General features: G+C 47.3%; 4 protein-coding genes and 1 long non-coding RNA gene across 11 annotated transcripts; 3 read left to right on the top strand and 2 right to left on the bottom strand.

The window, feature by feature from the left end:
- The first annotated feature begins 65 nt into the window (after positions 1-65).
- Positions 66-5701, top strand: stat4 (signal transducer and activator of transcription 4). 6 transcript variants are annotated; one of them, XM_085919806.1, is made up of 24 exons: positions 66-746; positions 827-962; positions 1069-1204; positions 1701-1799; positions 1874-1972; positions 2041-2119; positions 2203-2288; positions 2361-2512; positions 2595-2753; positions 2823-2915; positions 2977-3036; positions 3113-3133; positions 3269-3359; positions 3428-3469; positions 3564-3647; positions 3718-3816; positions 3899-4034; positions 4104-4153; positions 4217-4311; positions 4458-4594; positions 4682-4873; positions 4954-4999; positions 5383-5488; positions 5559-5701. In XM_085919806.1, exons 2-24 carry the CDS (start codon positions 835-837, stop codon positions 5574-5576), a joined length of 2208 nt encoding a protein of 735 aa, XP_085775932.1. In that variant the 5' UTR covers positions 66-746; positions 827-834; the 3' UTR covers positions 5577-5701. The 6 variants fall into 6 exon arrangements, with proteins under 6 accessions (XP_085775932.1, XP_085775931.1, XP_085775930.1 ...); XM_085919805.1 differs by having other exon boundaries at positions 5380-5488; XM_085919804.1 differs by having other exon boundaries at positions 1117-1204; positions 4458-4873; positions 5380-5488.
- Positions 5702-5771: 70 nt separating this feature from the next.
- On the top strand, positions 5772-15969 carry LOC147051367 (uncharacterized). Its single transcript, XR_015067247.1, has 4 exons — positions 5772-5904; positions 7852-7968; positions 11922-12017; positions 15562-15969. It is a non-coding gene; the product is annotated as an uncharacterized LOC147051367 (long non-coding RNA).
- Positions 6270-17541, bottom strand: glsb (glutaminase b). 2 transcript variants are annotated; one of them, XM_085920009.1, is made up of 18 exons: positions 17150-17541; positions 14812-14908; positions 14520-14641; positions 14097-14226; positions 13810-13889; positions 13533-13696; positions 13228-13286; positions 11308-11340; positions 11175-11233; positions 11020-11086; positions 10887-10937; positions 10581-10757; positions 10291-10422; positions 9972-10064; positions 7698-7759; positions 7421-7497; positions 7242-7305; positions 6270-7150 (listed from the first exon to the last, which is right to left on the bottom strand). In XM_085920009.1, exons 1-18 carry the CDS (start codon positions 17416-17418, stop codon positions 7003-7005), a joined length of 1884 nt encoding a protein of 627 aa, XP_085776135.1. In that variant the 5' UTR covers positions 17419-17541; the 3' UTR covers positions 6270-7002. The 2 variants fall into 2 exon arrangements, with proteins under 2 accessions (XP_085776135.1, XP_085776136.1); XM_085920010.1 differs by lacking the exons at positions 6270-7150; positions 7242-7305; positions 7421-7497; positions 7698-7759 and adding an exon at positions 8541-9850 and having other exon boundaries at positions 17150-17539.
- Positions 17370-19556, top strand: fkbp7 (FKBP prolyl isomerase 7). Its single transcript, XM_085920012.1, has 4 exons — positions 17370-18166; positions 18376-18527; positions 18909-19036; positions 19101-19556. The coding sequence occupies exons 1-4, from the start codon at positions 17964-17966 to the stop codon at positions 19260-19262; spliced, it is 645 nt and encodes a 214-aa protein (XP_085776138.1). The 5' UTR covers positions 17370-17963; the 3' UTR covers positions 19263-19556.
- osgepl1 (O-sialoglycoprotein endopeptidase-like 1) lies at positions 19413-21547 on the bottom strand. The gene is made up of 7 exons (XM_085920011.1): positions 21214-21547; positions 20645-21032; positions 20349-20553; positions 20088-20236; positions 19883-20013; positions 19742-19813; positions 19413-19678 (listed from the first exon to the last, which is right to left on the bottom strand). Exons 1-7 carry the CDS (start codon positions 21435-21437, stop codon positions 19597-19599), a joined length of 1251 nt encoding a protein of 416 aa, XP_085776137.1. The 5' UTR covers positions 21438-21547; the 3' UTR covers positions 19413-19596.
- Between the last annotated feature and the right edge of the window lie 647 nt (positions 21548-22194).

The raw sequence follows: 22194 nt of genomic DNA, 5'->3' as shown, positions 1-22194 counted from the left end.
AGCAAAGGGCTCCACAGTTGACAATTATTCTCGACACGCTGTCAGTTTTGTTGGCCATAGTCAAGTCTTTTTATTTATTTTTTAATACTTGTTGTAAAAGTGTGTAAGTACATATTTTATTTATATTTCCACCTATAAATGATTGCCTTCATTTAATATCAAGACACGACTTGGTCTTTATACATGGGCGAAGGGTCAACATATACTGCAAACTCAGCTGACTCTGAATAAGGACATTCATTGTGTGTAGGTGTGACACATTCAATATGGCGGATGTGTTTACGTAGCAAGCAACGGGTCAAACCATAGTGCCGTCTCTTCAATGCCTTCCACAATCACCCCGACAATGATATACTTTCAAAAATGTCCGCATTTTTATAACCAAACTATGTGTTATAACGTGTTTTCAAACAGCAAAAAGTCAGACGTCACTTTGTGAAGTTTCATTATTTGCTAAATGAGCATTGGCGCCACCATCAGCACCGGAGTCGTCCGTGTCAAACAGCGTTACCAAAGTCATGATTTTAAATTTTTTTTTTTTATCTGAATTGACACTTTATTATGTCTTCATGTTTTCTTGGCATCATTGTTGATCAAATAATAAGGAAAAAAAAGTGCAAAGGTGGGCAGCTTCAAGTGCCTGACTACAAGACTTCCTGAATATGAAGCGCACTGAAAACGAAAGTCAAAGAGAAGCGTGCTCACCTCACCTCACAGTCAACGACACTGACGGGAACACGCCTCAGGTAAGAAGACAACAATTCCCCGACTTCATTTCAAATGTGACGCTTTGACGGATAACAAGACACTGTCGTTTTCACCCAAGTGTGCAAAATGAGCCAGTGGAAGCAAATTCAGCAGCTGGAGATGAGACTACTCCAGCGTGTGGATGAGTTGTATGATGACAATTTTCCCATGGACATCAGACAGGGGCTGGCCTCTTGGATCGAGGCACAGGATTGGTGAGGTTACACAAAGCACTGGCGTTATATGGAAGGCCAAAGGTTATTTTTGAAGAAAGAAATTGGAATTGTTTAGCCCAAATGGAAAGTGTCAAAATGTCATTAGGGAGTCTGCGTGTGCCAACGTCTCCGTGGCGGCGGTGCTGTATTCCAGCATGTTGTCCCAGGTGGAGGTGGCATTGTCTCAGGAGCGCAACTTCCTGCAGAGACATAACATGAGGATTACGCAGCAGCACTTACAGGTAGGTAAGATAGGCCCACACTTAACAGCAAAAGGAAGTCAAGGCTCTTTTGTTTATCAAGTGCACTTTAAACTTTTCTTTTTACCGCCTAACCCCGTGACTCTCAAGGAAAGTTTCTGGACTAAAAACTCAAGTGAAATAGAAAAAAAAAGATAACATTCTTTATTTTTTTCATCTACTTTTGTCTTTATTCTTTTTTTTTTGAATGACGAAACGTGCAGTGGCTTATCTTGACCCTTGAACAATTTTGAAGCCAAATGAGGAAAACTAAACGTCTTGTAGGTGTTGTTTGTCATCTGCAAAAGAAAATGCGTGACATGACTGTATTGAGATGATGGAAAGAAAAATCCCCCCCCCCTTGCCACAGAAGCGTTTGTTCTCCACTCGGTGGTGAGGGTGCACTCAACCCCGGAAGGGGAAATTTACTTTCTGCAGAAGCAAGAGACATCTTCTTTTGACCAAGTTGACGTGACTGGTGAAAAATCATCTTCTGCAGATGAAATACGCCAGCAACCCGGCGGCCATGTCTAGAGAGATCGCCAACTGCCTGGAACAAGAACGGCGGATTCTCTCCAGTGCTTGCACGCAGCAGCAGGTTTGAATAATTGTTGAGATGAAGTGAACATGATTGTTGGAGGGTCAAAATTGGAACGCAACATGTTTGAACAGAGCCCACTGGAGAAATCCCTACAACAGCAAAATTCGGCGCTCCTCGAGAGGCAAAAGAACTTGGACCACAGACTCGGGATGATCCGGACCGGTGTGCAAGTAAAATATCCCCGATGTAAAAAAACAACAACCTCAAAACAAAGCCAAGAAAAAGGATTTGTGCACAGATCATGGAGCAAGGAGTCAAGTGCATCGAGAACATGCAGGATGATTTTGATTTCCGCTACAAGACCCTGCAGTCTCGAGGTTGGCTGTAGAAACGTGCAAAAAGCAGAAGAGCCGCACTTCCTAGCGCCGTCCATCTGGTATCTTCGTTTGATGTTTCGCAGAGCCATCGGAGAGGAACTCTGAGTTGATGAAACAGGAAGTAACCAGACTACAGGAAATACTCAACAGACTCGACTTCAAAAGGAAGGTAGGCAGGCGTCTGAGCGCACGCTGTCGCCCAGCACTTTTCTTTCAACCCAACGTGCCGCTCTTTGGCTAGGAAATCATGTCCAAGATGGCCGTGGTCATCCAGGAGATCGACGACCTGATGAGTTCTCAGCTCAGCGTTGAGCTTGGGGACTGGAAGCGCCAACAGCAATTGGCCATCATCGGGAGTCCGCTGCTCTCCGGCCTTGACCAGCTGCAGAGTTGGTAATCCACATTTTGGGAGACGGGAAAGAAAGAGAAAACGCGGCACTTGAAGAAGACGAACGTTTCTCCCGCGGTCGTTCAGGTTCACTCTGACGGCGCAGAGTCTGTTCCAGCTCAAGCGGCAACTGGACAAGCTCGGCGAGCTGGTTTTGAAAGTCACCTACGAGAGCGACCCCATCCCCGCGCAGAAGCCTGGCATGGAGGAACGCCTCAAATACCTCATCTATCACATCATCAAGAAGTAGTTGTGCGCCAACCGTGACGCCTTTGGAAGAAAACCAAAACAATCCCATCCGCGTTGTGTCCTCAGTTCCTTTGTGGTGGAGCACCAGCCTTGCATGGCCACGCATCCGCAGAAACCGCTGGTCATCAAGACCGGGGTGCAGTTCATCACCAAAGTCAGGTGGGTACATTTTGGAGCCGTTGCGTCCATTGGTCAGATGGTTAATCAGCCTTTTCTGAAGGCTCCTGGTGAAACTTCCAGCGGTGGATTATCAGCTCAAAGTGAAAACAACGTTTGACAAGTAGGTGTTTTGCTCTTCTTCTCTGCAGATGTTGCACAATTTGATTTGATCCTCCTTCTGTTTTTTTTGCATTTAGGGACCTCCCCCTCGGCCAAGTGTGAGTACAGGGAACCTCAACACGGGATGTTCTGCCGTTTGCGGAGTGGCGGGAAGTTGTCCCTCCAAACGACACGTTGACGGTTGTCGTGGTGTCTCGTTGAAGGCGTCGCTTGACTTTTATTTTCAACCGTAGAAGTCGGCAGTTTTTCATTGTGACCAATACCAGCAAAGTCATGGACGTGGACGAGGTCAACGGCTGCCTTTCCGCCGAGTTCCGACACGGGGTACGTTTTAGGCGGCTGGCGTTGCGCCGACCCACGCGCGTTGACCTTGAACTTGTCACTCCCGACAGCTGAAGGAGAAGAAGTGCGGCAATTCGGCTAAGAGCAAAGAGGTAATCCCTCATGTTCCTTCGGTCAACCACAAAGATCTTGGAATTGAGCCAAAGCCCCGAAGATTATTCTGTCCTTGTGTGCTTTTCTTTTCAGAGTCTGCTTTTTGTGACAGAAGAGCTTCACTCTCTGAGTTTTGAGGCCCACTTGACAACGCAGGGCCTCAACATTGACTTGGAGGTAAGCGCCGGCCGACGTCCGGGGCTGGTCTGGGGATCTTGGGTCACAGCACCTTCAAACCTGCTTCCAGACGTGTTCCCTGCCTCTGGTGGTCATTTCCAACGGGATTCAGATGCCGGGCGCCTGGGCTTCCATCATGTGGTTCAACCTTTTGAGCCACGAGCCGCAGGTCAGCCATTTTTTGGTTGGATGGCTTGTTAGCCGAGGCGAGCCCAGAACGTGTCCACATTTTCGCTCACTCCCGCCCGCAGAATTTGGGCTTTTTTAGCAGTCCGCCAGCAGCCACCTGGGCTCAGCTGTCTGAGGTTCTTAGCTGGCAGTTCTGCACTAACTCGGCTCAGGGTCTCAACAAGGAACAGCTTGACATGTTGGGAGAAAAGCTTCTTGGTAGGATTGGCCTTGTGCTGCAGAGTTCATTTTTTTCCTGCCACTGACTACTTTGCTTTTTTTTGCTAGGTCAACACTTCTCCAATAGTGACCAAGTCCACTGGTCCAAGTTTTCCAAGGTACGTAAGTCTCCAAGCAGCATTTTGATGGATATTTGTCATATTTCGTTTTTCTCTCTTCAGGAGAATATTCCAGGCAAGCCTTTCGGTTTCTGGATATGGCTGGACTCGATTCTGGAATTGGTCAGGAAGCACTTGCTGCCTGTGTGGAACCAAAAGTAAGGGCTGACTTTGTTAGACCTGATTTTCAAGCCTCCGATCTTCTTTCAACCTCGTAAATTGGATTTGATTTCGTGAGCGTGTATTTTGTATTGCTCTCTCGTTGAATAGCAAAACAAAAGATGGTTCTCTTTTCTTGTTGTAGCTACATCATGGGATTTGTGAGTAAAGAGAAAGAGCGCACTCTGTTGCGGGAGAAGGAGTCGGGCACTTTCCTCCTGCGCTTCAGCGAGAGCCATCTTGGAGGAATCACCTTCACCTGGGTGCAGCACGGCGACAACGGTGACCACCTTCCACCGACCGGCCGGCCGTGCGTGCGAGGTTTTCTTTACCCAGGTGACTTTTTTTTTCTTTTTTTTTTTACAACAGAAGAAGCGACGTTCAACTCGGTGGAGCCGTACACCAAAAGCTTGCTGAGCACGCTCCCCTTTCCTGACATCATCCGCCACTACAAAGTGATCTCCGACGGGCTGGTCCCTACCAACCCGCTCAAGTTCCTCTATCCTGACATTCCTAAGGATAAAGCCTTCGGGCAGCTTTACAACAATCTACCGAGCAAAGGCACGAGTTCCAGTCCGCCCACCTTTTTGATTTTGCTGACGGGAATTTGATCAAAGTAACATTCTTTTCAAATTTTCCAGCTGATCCATACATAGCGTCCACCCTGATCCCCTGCTCGGAAATGCGGTGAGGTCACGACACGATGCTGTTATGTTTTATCGTCATTTTCATTTTGGAGGATGCAGGAGGATTGGAAGCCGCCAATAGGGGGCGCTGTGATGCAGCTCCTCTTCAAAGATGTCTTCAAATTGACCCGATTTTAGTCCAATTTTTCACGTTAAAGAAGAATCACACCACCACAGGACACAGGCTTGAAATTGAAGGAAAGATTAAAAGAGGAAAAAAAATTGCTTTCAGTGGTGCAAGCTGAAGGGGTATCATGAGAAGAATAAAGAAAGAATTCTCCACTTTTCCCTTGAAACCTCAGCCCTCGAATCCATCTTAATATCACTCCAAATATTCATGTCGGAATTGACGAGTCATTTTTGTCTGTTCATCTGGCGCAGCAGCGCCAACGTGAGCCCCCCGTCGGCCCCTCGTGATTCGCCCGAGCCGCCGATGACCCCGGGAGAGTTTGACATGCTTAACCAGACCCTATACTTCGACATGGACGTTGTGAGTCACACAAGAGTGGAAAACCGCTCCACCCGATTGTATTCATCACACTCAACATTTTCTTTTCCAGATGGATTCTTCCTATTGAGAATAAAAGCGGATTGACAGGATGCAAACCAAGAAGAACCTGCTCATTTTGTTCATAGTTGGGCATTTTAGTGCGCAATGACATGTGAGGAAATAAAGGCAAAGAAAGTTTTTGCACAATCAAAAGATGTCTTATTGTTCATTTTGTTGAACAAGGTGACAAATGAGTCATTCAATTTGGGGGTGTGGCGTTCCGGGATTCACGTGGCCTGACAAATCGGCAAGTCGGCAAGCGAGGAAGCCAAGACGCTTTCTTTCCTTCAACTTCCTCGCTTGATTTGATTTGGTTTGCCATGCACAAAGCGCGCGACGCGACCGACTGACACCCAGTAAGTAGTGCTCGTTGTTCATTTTCGCTCAGAGCCAAGTTCCAGTTGCAAGTGTTATATTTCTCGTCAATAGGCTTTTTTGATGAGTTCATGCGAAAGCAGACTCATCCATTCATCAATGTTCCTGTTCTGCGATGTAGCAGACCTTCTCTTCTCTGAGCAACATCAAATTGGTGGCTTTAGTTCATTCTGAAAATATTTGCGAGCAGATATTCACGCTTAGCAAATAGTCTTGCGTGTACAGTGTTTTCTTTTTGTTGTTGTTCTTCTATTAAATAGCACTGATATCGTGATGACGTTGGAGCAATAAAAATTCAACTACTTCCCGTGGTAGGAAACGAGTCATACAGCTAGTTGTGAATGAGCATATTTCATGGAAGTGGTCCCCAAATCAGCATTTATTTGCTACAAAACATCTTCATTTAGCTGTCTATGCCAGGAACGTCTAGTGACAGGCAAAAAAAAAAAAAAAAAAATCTTCCTGACACAAGCCCACTTTTCACACTGAATTCCACTGTGCTCCTGTACTGCGAAAATTGACCATGTAAGGTCAAAGATCATTGTGCTTGCCAACTTATTACCTTGGAATGAAATGGTGGCCATTTATAAATAAATTTAAAAAAAAATCACAAATACAGACAGTCACGATTCCGGGAAGAAAAAAAAAAAAAAAAAGATAGACGTCTTCTGTCGGTGGGTGTACATTTTCTAAAAAGCGTCTGTTGCTAGTGGAGTTCTTTTCCAAAATGCCATCAAGAAAAATTGTGCACCCAACCAACCAGTGTTTCATTTTAGTCTTAAGTTAAATATTCAGTGTTTATATGTTTGGCTTTTTGGAAAAGAGCTCGAGTCATACGGGAAAATATATTTCAAATACATTCTTGTTCGTGTGAGTTGATTAATAGGTCGAACGCTGATCTAAAAATGGCGGGATTGCAATCGATGTCTCCACAAATATACAATTCTATTTTCCACAAGTGCAAAGAGAGAATGCGCGACAGTTCAACAAGACACAATTTCCACTGAGATAATTAGACCATACAGCCATCCGGGTCCTTTCCTGCCCACACGGGGAGGACAGGACCGCGGCTTCCGCTCCTACAGCAGGCCGTCCAAATTCTTCTGGGTGTTCTCCTTGTCGCCCGAGTCGTCGGGCGCTCGCTGTTTGTTGGCGTACGGCTGCAGAACAGCCACCAAGTCGTGGTGGCCAAAGTGCACGGCCTCGTCCATCGGCGTGTTCCCCCATCTGCGCGCGCAACCACGTGTTTGTCATGCGAATGGGAGAACCCGGCTGGGCTGGGCTCGGGTAGGGTAGGGGGTGTAGACTTTTTCTCTACCTGTCTCTGGGCACCGGGTTGACCTTGCAGGCCTCCAGCAGAAAACGCGCCACCTCCGTGTGACCTGCAAGCACACTTTGGGTCACCGGGACACGGACAAAATGGCGCTCGCAAGCAAGCAAACGTTGGGCAAAGTCGATCAAGTTTGCTGAAATGAGCAAAAGTGAAAAAGACGCTACCCTCAGCCGCAGCCACGTGGAGGGCCGTTCTGGAGTCGTAGTCCCTCTGCTCCATGTCCATAGACGACAAGGCGAACCTGGAGCCAAAAAGGAGAAGAGGAATTTGTACATTCCAAAATCAGGGGCAAAACAAATTCCAATTGGAATAATAATCCAATCAAAACCAGCAAGTACGCTAGCCCACATAGAGGTTGTATTTCTCTCAACTGGTGGGTGGATTTGAAGCGCAGAACCCAAATATGTTTTTTCTAATGATGAAGCGTGCACAGCATTTCACCTCCTCAGTGCGGAGACGTCTCCCGTGTAGGCGGCAAACAGCAAGTTAATGACCGATTTCACCTAAACATACAAAGCACACAGTCACAATTGGGCACTTTTGATCAGCTGTTGGCCATACCCAAAAAAGTGCCATTCTTGTTTTTTGCTCTCAGATCATGGATGGATGGATGGATGGATGGAAAGTCAAAAAATTTGTTCTGCGCACCTTGGCCATCAGGGGGCAGTGTAATGCTACAGATTGATTTGACCGCAGTCAAGAAGCTTCAGTGGTGAGTCTTTTTTTTTTTTTTTTTACAGAGGATAAAGAATGTATGATTTGGAATGTTATTCACTTGATCATTTACATGCATGGCCATAAACGTGTTCAAATACAAGTTGTTGACCACGTCATTTAATGCTAACATTTTTCTTTGTGCGTTAGCAATCAACTAGAAGGCTTTTTTTAATTGCTTCATTGTTTTTGTTTGTCGCCTTTTAAACGAAGCACCACAGCGTTGCGGTGCAATTTTTATTCCGGAAACTACGTTGTTTTTTTGTGGCTATGTTTTTGATCTTGCTGTTTATCCTTCTGTCTGCTCCAACCGCACGCTAGTTTTTTTTTTTTTGCTGTCGCCGAGCTTTACCTTGTCCTTACCACACATTTGAACAAGCAGGTCTGAATTGTCAATTCTGGGCTAAATGCATTAATTTTAACACGGAAGCGGAGTTTTAAAATGTCCACGTGAGGAGCTAAAAGTGCTTTATTTGTTGTTGTTTTTTAACAATACCATATATCGAAATATATACTGTCACAGTCAAACAAAACAAAACCAAACCAAAAATCATGAGGTAATGAAACGAATTACAAGTGTGGATTTTATGGAGACGTTTTGAGACACTTGAGGACAGAAAAAAATAAATCCAAAGACAGAAAAAATGAACTTGGAAATGCAGGGTTCATTCATACAACAATTCCTTATTTTTTTTTTCTTTCATTTTTTTTTTTTCTTTTAAAAATCACATGGCATTTTTCTAACCTTGCAAAACCTTACATTTCCAATGTCAAGCTTAATGTACATAGAATTAATGATGTCCCAAGACACAAATCAAGCATGACAACATTACAATTTTGTGATTTTTACATGATTATCATACAAATCATACACCCAAAAAATGTGTGCATGCAAACAGTGAGTATGACAAGTCAAGAAGCAAAACAAAAATTCAGAAGCCTTTGCCGGTGGGTGACTTTGATTTGCCTTTGATTTTGCAATTGTTGGAGAATGTTCCGAAGCGGGCTGCCGATTCATTGCGCAAGTGATTTCAAACGGCGGTTCTCAAACGGCGGGCGAGTTTGAGGAGCTCTGATTTAAAGAACAGCCGCATTCGCTCCTTTTTCATGCCAGGTCCCTTCTGAGCGGAATCATTTGTCCATTTGCAAAAAACAAAAGTCACGAAGCGGTAACAAAATGCCCTCGACCTGATCGTCACGACGACGCCGTTTCAGTAGCAGCGTTGAACTGAAGTCAAGTCAAAAGTATTGCTAGTCCCAGTAACGAGAGATTGAGGAGGACCCGTCGTGACGATCTGAGGAATAACGGGAAATTTTTAACTTAGGGAGGCAGGCCACCCGTATGCTACAAAAGGTGGCCTTTCCGTGATATGTCGGCTTTTGCCAGGACAAGTGGAGCAATAAGTCATGCTAAGGTCACTTCTTTGAGAAAGCTCTTTGGATTGCGCCGTTGACCACGCACAGGTGTTCTTCTTATTATTATTATTATGATGAGGTCCATTGTTCTGAATGCTAAGTGCTGAAGAAAAGTGAGCTTGTATTCCGTGCGACTAAGTCACAAGGTCGTGTACGTACTAAGGCAGCTAGCGGGTCGGGTGGAAAAATCGACGGCCAGTAACGAATCCCTTCCGTCTGTCACAGTTTTAAGTAGTAACAGCTTCACAAGCAATAAATAGTGGTGCAATATTTGAGGGTGACGCGGTTGTGAGAATGTTCCTTTACGCCAATGAGCAGATCTACTCGCTGACTTTGTCCATCCTATAGACTACGGTGGTGGAGGTATCCTGGTGCGACTCGGTGGCCGAGACTTTTTTCCAAAGGGGGGCTTTCAGAGCGAGCTCCTGTCGGAGGCTCTCATAGTCCAAGGGTCCGCGCAATGGCTGCACGAATAACAAAGGAGTCACAAATTGGAGCGCAAAGTGAAGACCAACGTTTGCGTGGCCGGCTTTACGTCAATAGCGCCCGACTGCTACGCACGCATTTGTGTTTCCGCGTCCTTACCCGCTGTTCTCCTCCCTCCCGGCGAGGATCGTGCTTCTTTGCAAAGTGCCTCAAATTGTCGTAGTTGTGGAAATTAAAGAGTTCCACCAGTTCCTGCAATGCAAATGACACTTGAGTAGAATCCTCATCATTTGTTTTCCTGAGCAGCAGAATCCGGGCCAGCCCGTAATGGCTAAATAGGATTAGGACAGCGTGGCTCACTTCCAACTCGTCCAGAATGTCACCAGAATTTATTATTATCATTCGGTGTACATTAAGACTCGCCGCGTATTTCCCGAGCGAGGCCCGCCCTTAAAATAGCAACGGGTGAGTTCCGTACCGTGCAGAAGTGAATCCCTCTGACCGAGTTGCCCATCTTGTCCAAGGGCGGCGACCAGCACATGATGCCCATCACGTTGGGCACCACCAGCAGGATCCCGCCCGCCACGCCCGACTTGGCCGGCAGACCCACCTAACGCGGGAAAAACACCAGGCGTAAGCTGTAGCCGTGCGGGACGGGATGGTTAAGACGAACGAGCCCCGGTTTGAAGTGCCTCGGGGGGGAATGTATGGAATGACATGGCGGAAAAAAAAAAAAGAATGTTGCCTAGAAATGTCTTTTGCACTTACGTGGAAGGCAAACTGTCCGGAGAAGTCGTACATGCCGCAGGAGTGCATGAGGCTGAGGGTGTTCCTCACCGCCTCGGGGCTGAGAACACGCTCGCCCGAGATGGGACAGATGCCGCCGTTGGCCAGCGTGGCCGCCATCACGCTGGCGCTCTCGCAGTTCACCTCGATGGAGCATAGCTGAAGGGCCCAAAAGTTAGTTGAGTTTTAATCCTATTCCTCTTTTCTACCCACATAGAAATGGAATTGAATTCTTATTTTTTCTCATGACAAGGCCAAGTTGGCAATGGAGTGTCACTGATGGGCAACCTGAAAGTAGAGGTCCAGCACAGACGTCATGTCGGTCCCCTCGGGGAAGCACTGAAGGGGGGGAGGGGGGCGGAGTGGTTTTAGACAAAAGGCCAAATGCTCAGGGCGGGGCACCAGCCAAACAACATCCAACCTTTTTTTCTTTCAAGTAGTAGCCGATGGCAAAGTTTCTGTCTCCCGACTCGCGCTCCGACTGGAATCTGTTGTGTAAACAAAAGGCTCATTTGAGCCATGTGACCGTCACGCAACCCCGAGCACCCCTCTGATTGAAAAATGCGAGCGACTCACGTGGCGTTGCTGAAACCCACGTACTCGTTTCCCGCCATGTCCTTCAAGAAGTTCATGACCTGGTGGCAAAAAGAAATTCCTGAGCTAAGCAAACCTGTTTGGTGAATTTGAATCAGGAGACGCCGACACTTACATAGTCAAATTTTTCTGCGTTTCCTTCACCTTGCTGAGAAAAGATGAAAGAAAAAGCAAAGTGGTTACGTGCGGTCCTTTGCGGGCGGAAACGTTGTCGCGGTCAAATGATAAAACGCTACGGCAGCAGAGTTCTAAAGAATGAGCAGATATGAATAGATGCGGCAAATCACATAGTAATGCTATGAGTTACAGAGAATGGCTACAGATTTGTGTCGAGGTTACCAGGAGGGAAAGAAACGCTTTTGTACTTGGCTGGCTGGCTGACTGGCTGACTAGCTGGCTGGCTGGCTGGCTGACTGGCCATTTAGTAGACAAAAGTGTTCCAAAATTCAAATGAGGTGATTATGTGCAAAAAGGCGCTTTCAAAACACAGCCCCTCCCTTCCTGTGTTTGGAATTTTGGAATGAATGCGTGTCAAATGTTGCTGAATACATTTGCAAGTATGTTTTGGGATATTTCAAGCAGGTAGCCTTTGCCAGGGCTGCCGGTGAGCACCGAGGGAACACAAAGTATTTCATGGACGTGCATTTGGTCATTGTTTTACATGTTACAGGTTTCTTTTTCTTTTTTTTTTTTATACCCCCCAAATATGAATTTCGACTGTATTTTTAGGTTCTCCACTTAACTGTGCAGAAGAAATAGAAAACAAAGATGCACGGATGGAGAGTCACTACAAAGGATTTCTACAGGCTGATTGGAGAAGAGAAGGTAAGGGGGGGGGCGGCAGAGAGGAGTGCGAGGAAAGGATATGGAAAAGGAAGAAAAAATTACCAACGTCATTTGACCTGCAGCAGCAGTCATTATTTCCCACAGTTCCTAAGTCTGGAAAATATGCAACATACAAAAACAGCAACAGTATGTGTAGCACCAAGCAACACTTTGGGGAGGGAGGGGGGGGACTAATTGCTGTCACCGAAGGTGAAAAGTGCAAGGAATACTTTTCCGGCACGCTTTGACTCTCTTAGCCACAAAAGTCTTACTTGGCGGCAGACGAGGGAAGCCCGCTCAAAACAGGCTCAAGTCAAAATGTCATTTCACTTGCAAAATGTGGGCCAGAGTTGCAGACACCCCCCCGGAAAAGTCAGCCAAAGAGGGAAGACTCGTACATTTCCTATTTTTCGAGGAACAATCATCGCCTGCATATTTGCCATTCGCAATCCACATTTATTTCAAAATATTTTAAAGCAAACTTATTGGCAAAAAAGGCCAGGCTCTTTTTTTTTTTTTTTTTCTGTCAAACAAACTTATAGGCAGAAAAGGCCAGGCTTTTTTTTTTGTTATTTAAAGCAAACATATAGGCAGAATAGGCCAGGCTCATAAGAAAGTAGTAAATGGTGTCGAGGAGCTATGAGCGGAAGCTGTCGGAAAAAAAAAAAAAAGCGAGCTAGCAAGATTGCTGTTCCAAAAGAAAACAAATCGAGCATGAAAGTTGATCTCCTTGAGTCGATCCTACCGTTTCAAATCATTGAATATATATATATATATATAAGGACTGTTTGCTTGGATGATATTTTCCAATTCTTTTCTTTTTGCTCCGTTTACTTGTGGATATTCAACCGAGGCAGTTTTTCTTAACCAACAAGCTCAAACAAAAAAGCCCCGCAAGACGACTGCGTATGGATCTTTGGAATGAAGCCAAACCGGCCGCAAAACGGAGCAGCGTATGTTTCGCCGTTGAGTTCAAAGTTTGGAATGTGTTGATTTGTGTCCTCGTGTCAATCAGCAATTGGGATCCACGTTCTTGGACGAGGCGCAACGACAAGTCCAACGACCGCTGGAACGTACGCTGCGGCAACACCTCCACAAGAAACCGTGACTCGTATTTGGAGATACAAAGAGCTACATTTGGTTTAGCGTTGACACCAAGTGAAGTGAAAAAGAGGGGGGGGGGGGAAAAAAGAAAAAAAAAAGCTTTTACCTTTATCAGAGAAGTACAAACAATGGCGCCGGCGTTCACCATGGGGTTGTGGGGCTTATCTGCAAAGCATCAAGCGCTCGGTTAGTAATCGCTAAGCCGAGATGCAAAGCGAGATGGTAAAGCAAATGACGTCGCAGTTTGTTTGGCGGTTAATCATTTGCCGGGCCGGCTCGACGCGAGGCGAAAACAATGCGGTTAAGCCGGTCCCTCGCTAAGCGGCAAAGTGGCGTCACCCGCCACGGCACCAACTGGCACAGCGTGACTTCAAACCAAGCCACGGAAAAGATCAGAAAGGTGCCACCCACCGTCTTCATCCAGAAAGAGCTTGTTGAAACGCAGGCCGCTGGGCTCCTTGCCGATGAAACTGTGCACGTACTCGGTGCCGTAGTCGTTGACGGCCACGGCGTACTTGAGCGGCTTGACGCACGACTGCAGACAGAAGGGGACCTTGGTGTCGCCCACCGTGTGTCTGCAACAGACAAAGCAAGGAACCGCTTTGTAAACATCAGAGCACCGGGACTCTCTAATGACAGCTATGTTGATGGCATGCATACTGATGAAACTATTCAGCCCCCCCCTCACCTTTGACCATCCACCGTGCACAGAGAGACAGCCCACATGTCCGGGCTGAATTTGGCAAGTTGAGGAATGTAGTCAGCCACCTGAAAGAAGAAGAGGAGGGGAAGAAAAAAAAACAAAAACTGAAGAACAGCCACAGCTTGAGAAATGTGACACCTCCTGAATCCTCCAGTCAAGACAGCAAGCACAAGAACCACGTGATTCATGATTGATACACAAGCTTCCATCTTGCCAAAGAGAAGGCATGATCATGCGAGAAAACAAAAAGTGAGGTGGATCTACGGACAAACCTGCCCTTCAGAGAGCGATTTGGCCTTCTCGTAGAGCTCGTCAATGTGGGAAGTGAAGGACTGGAAGTCGGGGATGACGAACTTCTTGCGGAAGGCCTGCGTGAGCAGGATAATGTTGCTTTGGACACACCTGATGAACAAAACCACAAACAAATAGCATGCTCAAACACAGCCACCTCATGCAACTGAGAGCAGGGGAGGAACAAAAAAAAAAGAAATTGTTTGCCCATCGAGTTGGCAACTCCGATGCGAGACAAACTTCACTTTGTCGATGAAGATGCTTCATGGACAATATGGCGGTTCATGGCTTCAGGCGCCATGAACCCATATTGAGAAGATGGCCGGGCGCCCGCCGTCCGTCATTGTGCTTTACGGAATGGCCGAGAGCACATGGCCTTAGTTGTGCGCGTTCCTCTCACTCACTTCTTGAACTGCTGCCGGTCCAAGGTGACGCCGTCCGGAGAGCTCTTTAAGGTCTCTTTTAGTGTTTCCATACATTCTTTCAGTCGGGGATCTCCGCTGCGAAGTCCTGTGCTTTTAAGAGCCTCAAAAGAACAAGATAAGAAACATCAACCTTTATTTCAGGCCAAATTTCTGACAAAAATTCCAGAGGCAAGTGCTATTAACCCCCGACGAAAGCCAAGAATTGACACTCAATTGGTTGCCTTTTGGGAAATCATCAAATGGAAAAATAAAAACAATTACAAGGACTTACTGTGAGGAATTTATGCGCCGGAATAGTTTCTTGACCTTCGGCGACTGTGTAGAAAAGCAAATCCTCCAGACTGGGCAGGATGCCGGCATTTCTTCTCCTAGGTGGGGGGGAAAAACAACAAGCCGTTTGCAACTTGCTAATAAAGGACAACTCTGTTATGTAAACGAGCAAGAATTGGGTCAAATCCAATGCTAACATTTGCTGCTGCTGCTACTGCTGATACCATTCACGCCACAGATATCAGTTGCCCGTTCAAAATGGCTCCCAGTAGTCTGTGATGCACCGCCGGCCGGCCGGCCGCAAAAGGATCAATAACGGCAGCGGGGTCAAGGCTGCTACCGTGACGACACGAGGCGCATCCGTGAAGACGCTAAAAGCATCCGTTGCGTTCTTTCGTATTGAATGCATTTTCACTCGTGGAGGCGGAAGTTGAGTGTCATGGGATTTCACAGCTGATTGAAAAAAAAAAAAACATTGCAGTTTGCCGGTAAAAGTGGCAAGGTCGAATTCCGGGGATTCTCCGGCCCCGCCAAATTGTCTGTGACGCCGGGATTAATAGAGTCAACACGGCAGTCGTGTTCACACGCCGATTGGGACAAAAAAGCCACGCCACTACAAAGCGCCAAATGTTCCCCTTTTGAAAACACTCAATGTGTGTGCCTACGTGCGTGCATTGCACGTGGATGATACATTTCGCAAGACTGCTTTCCCCCCACTGACGATATTGCCCTTTCTTTTTTCTTTTTGCAGCACGTCACGTGAGGTTATAAACAATACGCAAACAGCCGAGCTGTTCAAGGTGAGCGTGAAAGTCTGCTTGCCGGATGAACTTTAACTCCAACTTTGAAACGTGTCACGGCGATTATTTGTACATGTCATAGGAAACGAACGTAATCATTTTGTCAGCTAGGCGGCTTATCGTGCCCAGTTGACTTTCAAAGAGGGCTTCTGGTTTCTATTTGTGTCCGTCATCCAACACATTATCACGAGGCCTTCCGTTACTTTTGTTGCAATGGCTTAATCCTTCACACGTCAGCTCCCTCTCTGAAATGTTGCAGTCTTGCAGTCGTCAGCATCCTCTTATGTTTGTTTCCCAAGAAGCCATGTGTTGCACTTCATGTTCAAGCATAAAATAGGAAAAACCTGATTCAGACTTGATTCTCAGCCACAATGAATGCTTTTAAATAGCCCCCCCCCCCCCGCGTGGAGTGCCGAGCTAATCGACTTTGTGAGCTCCAGTCTCAATTAACTTTGAAGAGAGCTCGCTGGGATTTTAAGGGGGCGTAGCTACCTACCTACCTACCTCCCTACCCCATTTAGACATTTGGCAGCGTGTCCTGCTGGCATGTCATGTGTCCTAAATGGTGTCAGCCGGTTCCCACCGAGCGCTAGAGTTTGGCGCACAATGGAATTTAACTTGGTAGCGATTATTCCACTACGTAATCAAATCACCGGATAAAAATGTGCCCATTCTTGAATTGATGATTCCACTCCCTAATCGAGTCACCGGATCCAAAATGTGCCCATTTTTGAATTGCACATTCGCACAGAGTTGTGCCTTCCAAATTTGCATAATTGCAAATGCTGCTTTTCACTGCACTATAGGTTCTGAGACACACACGTTAATTTTTTTCTGCCAAATGTTGTCATTTCACATAGCTCAAGCAAAGTGTTTGCACATTAGTACCGAGCTTGGTCTACCTGTTGGTCAAGGTCATAATCTTCTTGTGAAAATCTCAAAAGGCAGCAGAAACCGTAGGCATGTATGTACAAGCAAGAGTATGAAGCTAATTTAACATAAAGGAATCTGTGGTTAGCAAATTGCACCATACTGAAAGAAGGAGATGGAGAAGTTTTCAATTACTGTGGTATGACCTAAGATTAGGACTTGGAGCTTTTGGCTCGTGTTTCTTGTTTTTCCGAGGTACCACAACTGGATTTTTAGATTTTTGAAACCCTCTAACTAAGCATGTTGAGAATGTAAATGTAAACAAACAGAAGGAGTACAGTATGTACTTGAAGTCGGCGTGTTTACATTTGAGCGCCGAGAGCTATTTGCGCCAGTCATTAGCACGTCATTCATATATTAGCCCGCAGAAGCAGGCAGGCGCATGTCAATGTGTGATTTGTGCGTCATTTAAGCGCTTAATTCCACTTCCAGTGGACTGTTGCGCATGACTCTTGCTTTTGTCTAGCGTGTCTGAAAAACACAATAGCGAATCAAGCAAAGGTGACGCCATAAATACGGGCCCGGTGACATCCTGTCATTGAGCTCCAGACAGTCTTCGCACGCCAACTAAGGTATAAAAAAGCCACCACACGACGGTAGCCGCCTTACTTCTCTGCGGCCGCATCAATGGCGGCGGCGGCGGCGGCGTCGTCGTTCTTCTTAGGTTCGTCTAGCTTCAGTTCGCTCCCAGCCTTCACGCAGTATGAGCAGAGATGGACGGACGCCGCCGGGTACCCGCGGCCATTGAGGAGCTTGAGTCCAGCGGAGGAGGCGGCGCCCGAGCACCGGTGGCGGCTCGCGAGCAACCCGACCGATGGACACTTGAGGTTGGCTTTCAACAACTCCTTGAGCGCTGTGGCGATTCTAAAATGGAACATCTCAATCCCCGTCGGGTTAGTGAAGACGTGTTGCTTGGATTAGAAGAAGAAGGTCCCGCGTGGAAAAAGACGAATGGACACACGTTGCGACGTCTGAGACGATGACTCATAATCCATCGGCCGGCGCCGATTTATAAATACAGACGCAGGGCCGCACCCACATCCGCTTCCATTGGGTAAAAGACGCCGACGTCACTTATGACGTATACTTACAGTATAAGCGTGCGTGAACAGTACAATATGAGGGAGTCAAATTAGCGCTACATCCAGTTACAAGAATTTTCCAGCTGTCTACAAGCAGAAGGGGACACATCCTGAACTGTTCAACAGCCAATATCACCCAATGTCCTTTTTCAATATTAGTATTTTTTTTTCAAATTTTTAGCAGCGGGTCAAGAACAAACCAGTAAAGGCAATCATACCTGTCAAACTAAACTGAGGGCAGCAAATACCGTAATTTCAGCCTCCACCACGCCCTCTAGAGTCCACACACCAGAAGGGAAAAAAGTTGCCACGACTGCAGCAGATTGACGGATTGCTCAAACATGTGCAAGTTGGTGAGCTACTACACTCTGTGCGTCTTTGTGTGCGCTCAACTCCGTTTTGCGAGCGTTTGGGCGGACGATGAGGTCAAGATCGAGGTGGTGCGGCAGCCCGAGACATGCGAAAAAAAGAGCAAGAAAGGAGACCTGATGAACGTCCACTACGATGGCTTCCTCGCTAAAGATGGAACTCAGTTCTACTGCAGGTTTTTAGCTTTTGATTTAAATGCCTTTCTCAAATGCACCTTCGTATGTAGTTGAAGTCTTAACACACCTTCATTTAAGATGTTCCCCTGTCTATTAAAGACACCAGACACACACCAGAGCAAATAAAGAACAACTTTTTATCTGAAGCGTTCCAAAGCATGCTGGGAAATGTGATGATGGAAAAAATCTCACCTGGCCATTATTTCAGCCGCGACGACAAATCCGGTCACCCGCAGTGGTTCATCCTGGGCGTGGGACAAGTCCTCAAGGGTCTGGACATCGGGATGGTTGGCATGTGTGCGGGGGAGAAGAGAAAAATCACCATTCCGCCGTCCTTGGCTTTTGGAGAGAAAGGCAAAGGTGTGGACGCCGTCGTCGCTGGTGTCTCTGTCCAATGGGATCTTCTTTCACATTGTATCTTTGCCTTGCAGCTCCTCTAGCTGAGGAGAGGGCCTCACATCCCCTTTCTCGTCTCTCCGTGGCATGACTGTAAGCATGCGCTCAGGTTTTAAGCTTCTACACTTGACTTCTGCTCACTTCATTGACTTGTCTTTGCACCGGTCTGCAATGCATGGAAACCTGAATGTGTGTGTGTGGGGGGGGGGGGTCTTGTTGAATTGAAGTTGCTTTAGTGGTTTCTATTTTTCACTTGTGGAAGCAGCACTTCACCAAGATAGTGGTGCTCCCCTCCAAAAAAACAACCACGGGTATACAAAGCACTTATAAGTCTCTTGAATCCAGCTCTTGTCCCACCCAACGCGACGGTGCTCTTTGAAGTGGAGGTCTACGCCGTGTCCCGAGGACCACGCAGCATGGAAGCTTTCAAAGAAGTGGACACCGACCAAGACCGAAGTCTCACAAGGGACGAGGTAGGAACAAGGGCGGGATCCCTACCTAGAAAATTGCCTTCTCAACTTTTGCCGGTACTTTCAGATCAAGGCCCACTTGAGGATGGGCTTTGAAAAATCCGGCAAGCCGGAAGACGACACCCACTACGAGAAGATCGTCACGGACATCTTCCGCAAGACCGACACGAACAAAGACGGGATCATCAGCGCCAACGAGTACAACATTTATCAACACGACGAGCTCTAGTCCTCTCGGCCGGTAGTACGTTCCTTTCTGACTCTTTGAACATTTTTATAGTCCACAAAAGTATTTAGGGTCTGAAGGCACTGAAGTTAAAAACAAAATACAGAAGGGGTTTCGTTTTGTACAAGTGCAAAGAAGAATCGTGTCCGCTGATGGAGGTGCTTGGGTCTTTAATGGCTCATCCAAGAGATGAGGATGTTGGAATTGATTTCATAATGATGGCTTGAGATCTTTTAAAGACACTTTAGTGTCAGAAAACCAATAAAATCTTGACAGCTGAGGTCCGAGCTGACATCACGTTCCATGTGCTTTGCTTCTGTCACATGGGGTTGCCAGTTTATGAGATATTGATCCGGATGGACGGCACTCTGATGGCCGCCGCCTTCACTCGTGACGTCAGGTCCACACCCAGCGGTGCCCTGCGACAGTGGTGAAAATTCTGAAATATCACGGCACACACACACACGCACGCACGCACGTACTTTGGCTGGTAGGTGACGTCCGCGTCGGGAGGCAGAATTCCCTTTCCTTCCCTGAGTCGCTCGACACCGTTCCTGCAAACGGCTCCATTTGAATTGAATCGATTCAAATGGCGTCACTCCGTAAACATCGTGGCCACGCACCAAGCGATCATCACGCCGTTGTCAGTGCAGAATTTGGCCGGAGGGCAGAGTAGGCGGAGTCCCGTGGCCTCGGCGATGACGCCCAGAGCTTTGCGGATATACCGGTTGCTGGCCACGCCTCCCGACACAACCTGGGTGAAAATTACAATTTGAAAATCCACTTCACGTTATCTTGCTGGCATCATTTGGCCATAGGCGCACTCACCAGTGTGGGCACAAGCGAGGGCAGCAGTCCGTTGGCCTTACAAAAGAGGACGGCGCGATGCGTGCGCTTGGCCAGATGACACGCCACCGTGTGCTGCGTGGCCGCCGCAATGTCGTTGACGCAGGAGAGCAGAGTTCCCCGTGTGATTCCTTGCGGATGGAGGGAAAGAAGAAGAACTCATCCTACCAATGATCTCACTTGCTTTTCCTTTTTCAAACCACAAAATATGCCCGTGAACATCTTTCCACTCTGCACTCATACCTTCCTCCGCTTCTTTTTTTTCAATGGTCATGTTAATTTGATTTCGTAGGCCGGCAAAAGAGAAACTGCAGTCGTATATTTGTCCCATGGGTGTCTTGAAAGGAAACCTCAAGCGGTCGCCGTCCCGGGCCAGCAGCTCGATGGCCTGTCCTCCGCTCAGCGAGGAGCAAAGCGGGTGCTGGGTCAGCGACAGACGTCTCGCCACCTGCGGATGTACACAAAAGCATCCCCGCCAAGGCGTTACACGGCGGGGCGAGGCACTTTGGTGGGCGGTGTAAGACTTCAAAGTGTCTCACTTTATCCAGAGTATCACCTGGAGCTTCATCCAGTGTGCCACCCAGCAGAAGGAAATCGTCCACGCCGCGAGCCACGGCGAGCAGCGAGTGCCCGCCCGACACGAGCAGCACTAAGAAGGGGAAGGGGACCGGCCGGAGTAGGCGGACAGTCAGGGCGTGGGCCTCCATGTGGTGGATGGGGATGAAGGGCGTCCCGTGGCGCCTCACAAAACTCAGGCTGAACTCCAGGCCCACACCCAAGCTCAGGGCCAGGCCCGGCTTCACCGTGGTGGCCACGGCCGACAGCTGACGCGGGTCCACGCCGCTGAGCTCCAACGCCTCCTGGACTACGCGCTCTATGTGTTCCCTGTGAAGCTGCTGGGCCACAGTGGGGATGATGCCGCCTGTCCTGCAGTGGGAGACCTTCACTCAGGGAAGCAATCTTCTATGTTTTGGGCCTTGCAGTGGTGCCTCAACAAAAGTTCTATGACAACACAAGTCGAGGCACCACACTGTATTGCTCATGATGTATTTTGTTTGGACTTTTAACTCTTGAGCATGGTCATGGCGGGTGAACAGAAGATGCTCACCTGAGGTGCACCTCTTTCTGGGAGTGGAGGGACTCCCCCAGTATAGAACCCGTTTCGTTGAGCACGGCCGCTCCGGTGTCGTCGCAGCTCGTCTCGATGCCCAAAACCAGCCGCGAGGAACCAGAGCCCGGGGAGCTTTCCCCCGTGGCGACGTCGCCATACCGCCGCCCTTTAAATGGTGACCGTAGTCTCTGGATGAGCTTGTTCGCTTTGGAAGCGAACATACTAACGGGAATTTGCAGTCACTTTAAATGGCCATGTGACTGAGAAAAACTTCATCACAAGTCAAGTTTTAATCGACACAAAGTGAAAGAGAACGACTGTCAGTGTGGGTTCGTGAGTGAACGATTTGTTCAAAAGAACGAATCCTTTCAGTCAACGAGAGTGACGTTCAAAAAGTGATTCGTTCTTTTTTCAGTTCATATGACTTCAACCAGGAGATGTCGGTAATGCCCATTGAAGCTGGTGCCAACTCGCCGTAAAACAAAACGAAGAAGAAAATGAGGTAAGTTCCCGTTCACGAACGAGTCGTGAATTGCATTTCCCGTTCACCAACTGAACGGAGCTGGGAGTGAACGAATCAGTGAGTGAGTCTTTTGCATTTCCAGTTGATCGCGAGAACGGACGGATCAGTGAGGGAACGAATTGTGACTTTCCCGTCCGTTCGCCAACGAACGAGTCCGTCCGTCCATGGGTGGACTGCCTTCCTTCCAGTTCCCGCGCATCAACGGACCAATCAGTTAACGTGAACTATGTAAGCAAGAGTGTCGATTTACGATTTACTTATAGTAGGTTTTAAATGACGTGTATGCATATATATGCCTAATTATTGTTATCCAATATATCGACTGCAGTTTCACATTAGATTGCTGGTTTGAAATGTACTTTTATGATGATGATTATTATTTTAATAAACATTTATGCTCAAACTTGTCTGGTGTTTTATTTCTTGTTTTTATATTCGCCAATTAAAACATAAAA

This window comes from Syngnathus leptorhynchus, chromosome 9 (assembly GCF_054491065.1).
Source record: "Syngnathus leptorhynchus isolate UIUO chromosome 9, UIUO_Slep, whole genome shotgun sequence".
In the NCBI taxonomy this organism is placed as follows: Eukaryota; Metazoa; Chordata; class Actinopteri; order Syngnathiformes; family Syngnathidae; genus Syngnathus; species Syngnathus leptorhynchus.
Note: the sequence above shows the minus strand (reverse complement) of the source record. Positions and strands in the feature narration are given on the sequence as shown.